This window comes from Parus major, unplaced genomic scaffold (assembly GCF_001522545.3).
Source record: "Parus major isolate Abel unplaced genomic scaffold, Parus_major1.1 Scaffold353, whole genome shotgun sequence".
Classification (NCBI taxonomy): Eukaryota; Metazoa; Chordata; class Aves; order Passeriformes; family Paridae; genus Parus; species Parus major.
The window spans coordinates 1-3,111 of record NW_015379289.1 but is presented as its reverse complement, the minus strand read 5'-3'; the positions used below and the strand labels follow the sequence as shown (position 1 = coordinate 3,111).

General features: G+C 60.6%; 1 protein-coding gene across 1 annotated transcript; it reads left to right on the top strand.

Annotated features, from left to right (window-relative positions):
- On the top strand, positions 1-3,105 carry LOC107198872 (5-aminolevulinate synthase, erythroid-specific, mitochondrial-like; the record flags this gene model as incomplete). Its single annotated transcript, XM_015616123.1, has 5 exons — positions 1-130; positions 208-285; positions 440-647; positions 1,468-1,652; positions 2,594-3,105. Coding segments are annotated over 5 exons (1,113 nt in total), but the record flags the coding sequence as incomplete, so codon positions are not given.
- Between the last annotated feature and the right edge of the window lie 6 nt (positions 3,106-3,111).

Sequence of the window (3,111 nt, the reverse complement as noted above, 5' to 3'; positions counted from 1 at the left end):
GCCCTGTCCCCCCCAGGTGACCCCCCCGAGGGGTCCCACTGCCCCTTCATCGCTCTGGAGGGGGAGGAGCCCCCCTTTGTCCAGCGCGCGGCCCCCGAGCTGCAGGAGGACGTGACACCCCCCGAGCCGGGTGAGGAATTTGGGGACCCCCCCCTCGCCCCCCCCCCGGCTCTGGGGACACTCCAATGACCTCTGACCCCCCCCCAGAGCCCCTGGATTGGCTGCTGGATTTGGGGGACGCCCTCGAGGACCCCCCCGAGCGGCGGCTGGAGGAGAATCTGCCCGGTGAGGGGTTCTGGGGGGGCTCCGGGGGGGTTTGGGGGTTCGGGGGGCTCCAGGTCAGTTTAGGGGGGTTGGGGGTACAGCGAGAGGGTTTGGGGGGCGCTCGGGGGAGCTTTGGGTGTTTCGGGGTGTCCCCCTGACCCCTCGCCCCCCCCAGAGGACGCCTTCCCGTACGAGGCGGTTTTTGGGGGGCGCCTGGCGGGGCTGCGCCGCTCCCACACCTACCGAGAGTTCACGGCCGTGGGGCGCCGGGCCCAGCACCCCCCGACCGCCTTTGTGGGGTCCCCCCCGCGCCTGATCCAGCTCTGGTGCTCCAACGATTACCTGGGCATGAGCCGCCACCCCGAGGTGCTGCGGGCGGCCAGGTGGGGACCCCAAACCCCCTGAAATCCCCTGAAATCCCCTTCAATTTCCCCGAATCCCCTGAAATCCCCTTCAATTTCCCCTGAAATCCCCTTCAATTTCCCCTGAAATCCCCTTCAATTTCCCCTGAATCCCCTGAAATCCCCTTCAATTTTCCCCAAATTGCCTTAAATTTCCTTAAATCTCCGTAGATCTCCCCCAAAAAATCTCCCAAATCCCCCTCAATGCCCTTAAATCCTCTCTGGCTCTCCTGCATCCTCCCCTAAAATCCCCCAAATTCTTTCTAAACCTTCCCCAACCCCTCTAAATCCCCCCAAACCCCCTCCCCAAATCCCTGCCAAGCCTTCTCCAAATCCCTTCAAATCCCCGAAATCTCCTTAAATCCCCGACAATCCTCCCCGAACCCCGAAATCCTCCCCAAATCCGCCTCAAATCCTTGCCAACCTCCCCAAATCCCCTTCAATCCAACCAAATCCCCTCCAACCCCGGCAAAATCCCTCCCAAACCCCCCAGATCCTCCCGAAATCTCCTCCAAATCCCCTTCAAGCCCCCGGATTTCCCCCGCAATCTTTGCTAACCCACCCGAAATCCTTCCCAAACCCCCTCAAATTCCCACCAAAATCCTCTCTAAATCTCACCCGACTCTTCCCAAATTCATTCCGAACCCCCTCAAATCCCCCAAATCCCCCCAAAACTCCTTCGAGCTCCCGAAGTCCTTCCAAGTCCTTCCAAATCCTCCCGAAATCCCCTCCAGAGCCCCCTCAGCCCCCCGGGTTTCCCCCCAGAGCTTTTCTCAGCCCCGATCCCCGCTCCGGTTCCCAGGGCGGCGCTGGCGGCTCACGGGCTCGGCGCGGGCGGCACCCGGAACATCGCGGGCACGGCCCCGCTGCACGGGGCGCTGGAGCGGGCGCTGGCCCGGCTGCACCGGCAGCCCCGCGCCTGCCTCTTCTCCTCCTGCTTCGCCGCCAACGACACCGCGCTCGCCACGCTGGCCCGGCTGCTGCCAGGTACCCCCGAACCCGAGCGGGGTCCCCAGAAACCCGAGCGGGGTCCCCAGAAACCCGAGCGGGGTCCGTCAATCCCGTGGGAAACAGAAAAAAAAAACACCCCAAATCCTCCCGAGCACCTCAAATCCACGGGGAGCAAAAAAAACCCCAAGTGGGGTCCGTGAATCCCGTGGGAAACAGAAAAAAAAACCACCCGAAATCCTTCAGAGCACCTCAAATCCACGGAGAGCAAAAAAACCCCGAGTGGGGTCCGTGAATCCCGTGGAAGCCCCAAAGAAACCTCCCCCAACCCCTCCAAATCCTCCCCAAATCCCTGCCAAGCCCCTTCCAAATCCCTTTAAATTCCCCCCAATCCTCCCCAATTCCTTGCAGCTGCTCCCAAATGCCCCAAAACCTTCCCCAAAACTCCCCCCGCCCCTCTCAAATTCCTGCCAATCCCCCACGGTGGGGAGCCGAAAGTCTTGAAATTCTACAAAACTCAGTGTGTGAACCCTAAAAATCCTCTTGGTAACCCCAAAAATCCACAGGGCAGCCCAAAAATAATCACGGGGAGCCCCCTCACCAAAGCCCCAAAAATCTCTGCCAAAAATCTCAGACCCAAAAAAGCCTCATGACACCTCAAAAAAAAATTATGGGGGGACTCTGAAAGTCCTGGACCCGAAAAACCTCGTGGGAGTCTCCCAGACATCTTGGGAACACAAAAAACCTCCCCTCGGGAACCCCAAAAATCTGCTCCTCTCGAGAGCCCCCCCAAAACCCCCAACATTGGACCCCAAAACCCACAGGACCCCGAAAGTCCTGAGCGTGTTCGGGGGATCTGGGGGGGGTTTGGGAGTGCTGAGGGCTCCGGGGGGTTGGGGATGGGTTTTTGTGGTGCCGATGGGTGGGGGGAGGTTTTGAGGGTTTTTTTTGGGGCGCTGAGAGGTTTTGGGGTGCCCCAGGCTGCCACATCTTCTCGGACGCGGGGAACCACGCCTCGATGGTGCAGGGGATCCTGCGCAGCGGGGCCCCCAAGCACATCTTCCGCCACAACGACCCCCAGCACCTGGACGAGCTTTTGGGGCGCAGCCCCCCCGGCGTCCCCAAAATCGTCGCCTTCGAGTCCGTCCACTCCATGGATGGTCAGTGCAGGGCACCCCAAAATCCCCCAGGACACCCCAAAAGCCCCGGAGTTCCCCCCGGTTCGCCCCCAGATCCCTCCCCGTTCCTACCAAAATTCCCCCAAATCCTCCCCGATTCCGCCCAAATCCCACTAAATCCCCTTGTACCTCCCAAACCCTCTCGAAATCCCCCATTATGGCCCCGATTCCCCCCCAGCTCTCCCCAATTCTCCCCTAAATTCCTCCAAATGCTCCGGATCCCTCCCAAATCCTCCCCATATCCCCTCAGTCCCCCCTTAATACCCCCTAAATCCCCCCAAATCTGCCCAATTTCCTCTCAAATGCCCAAATATCTCCCT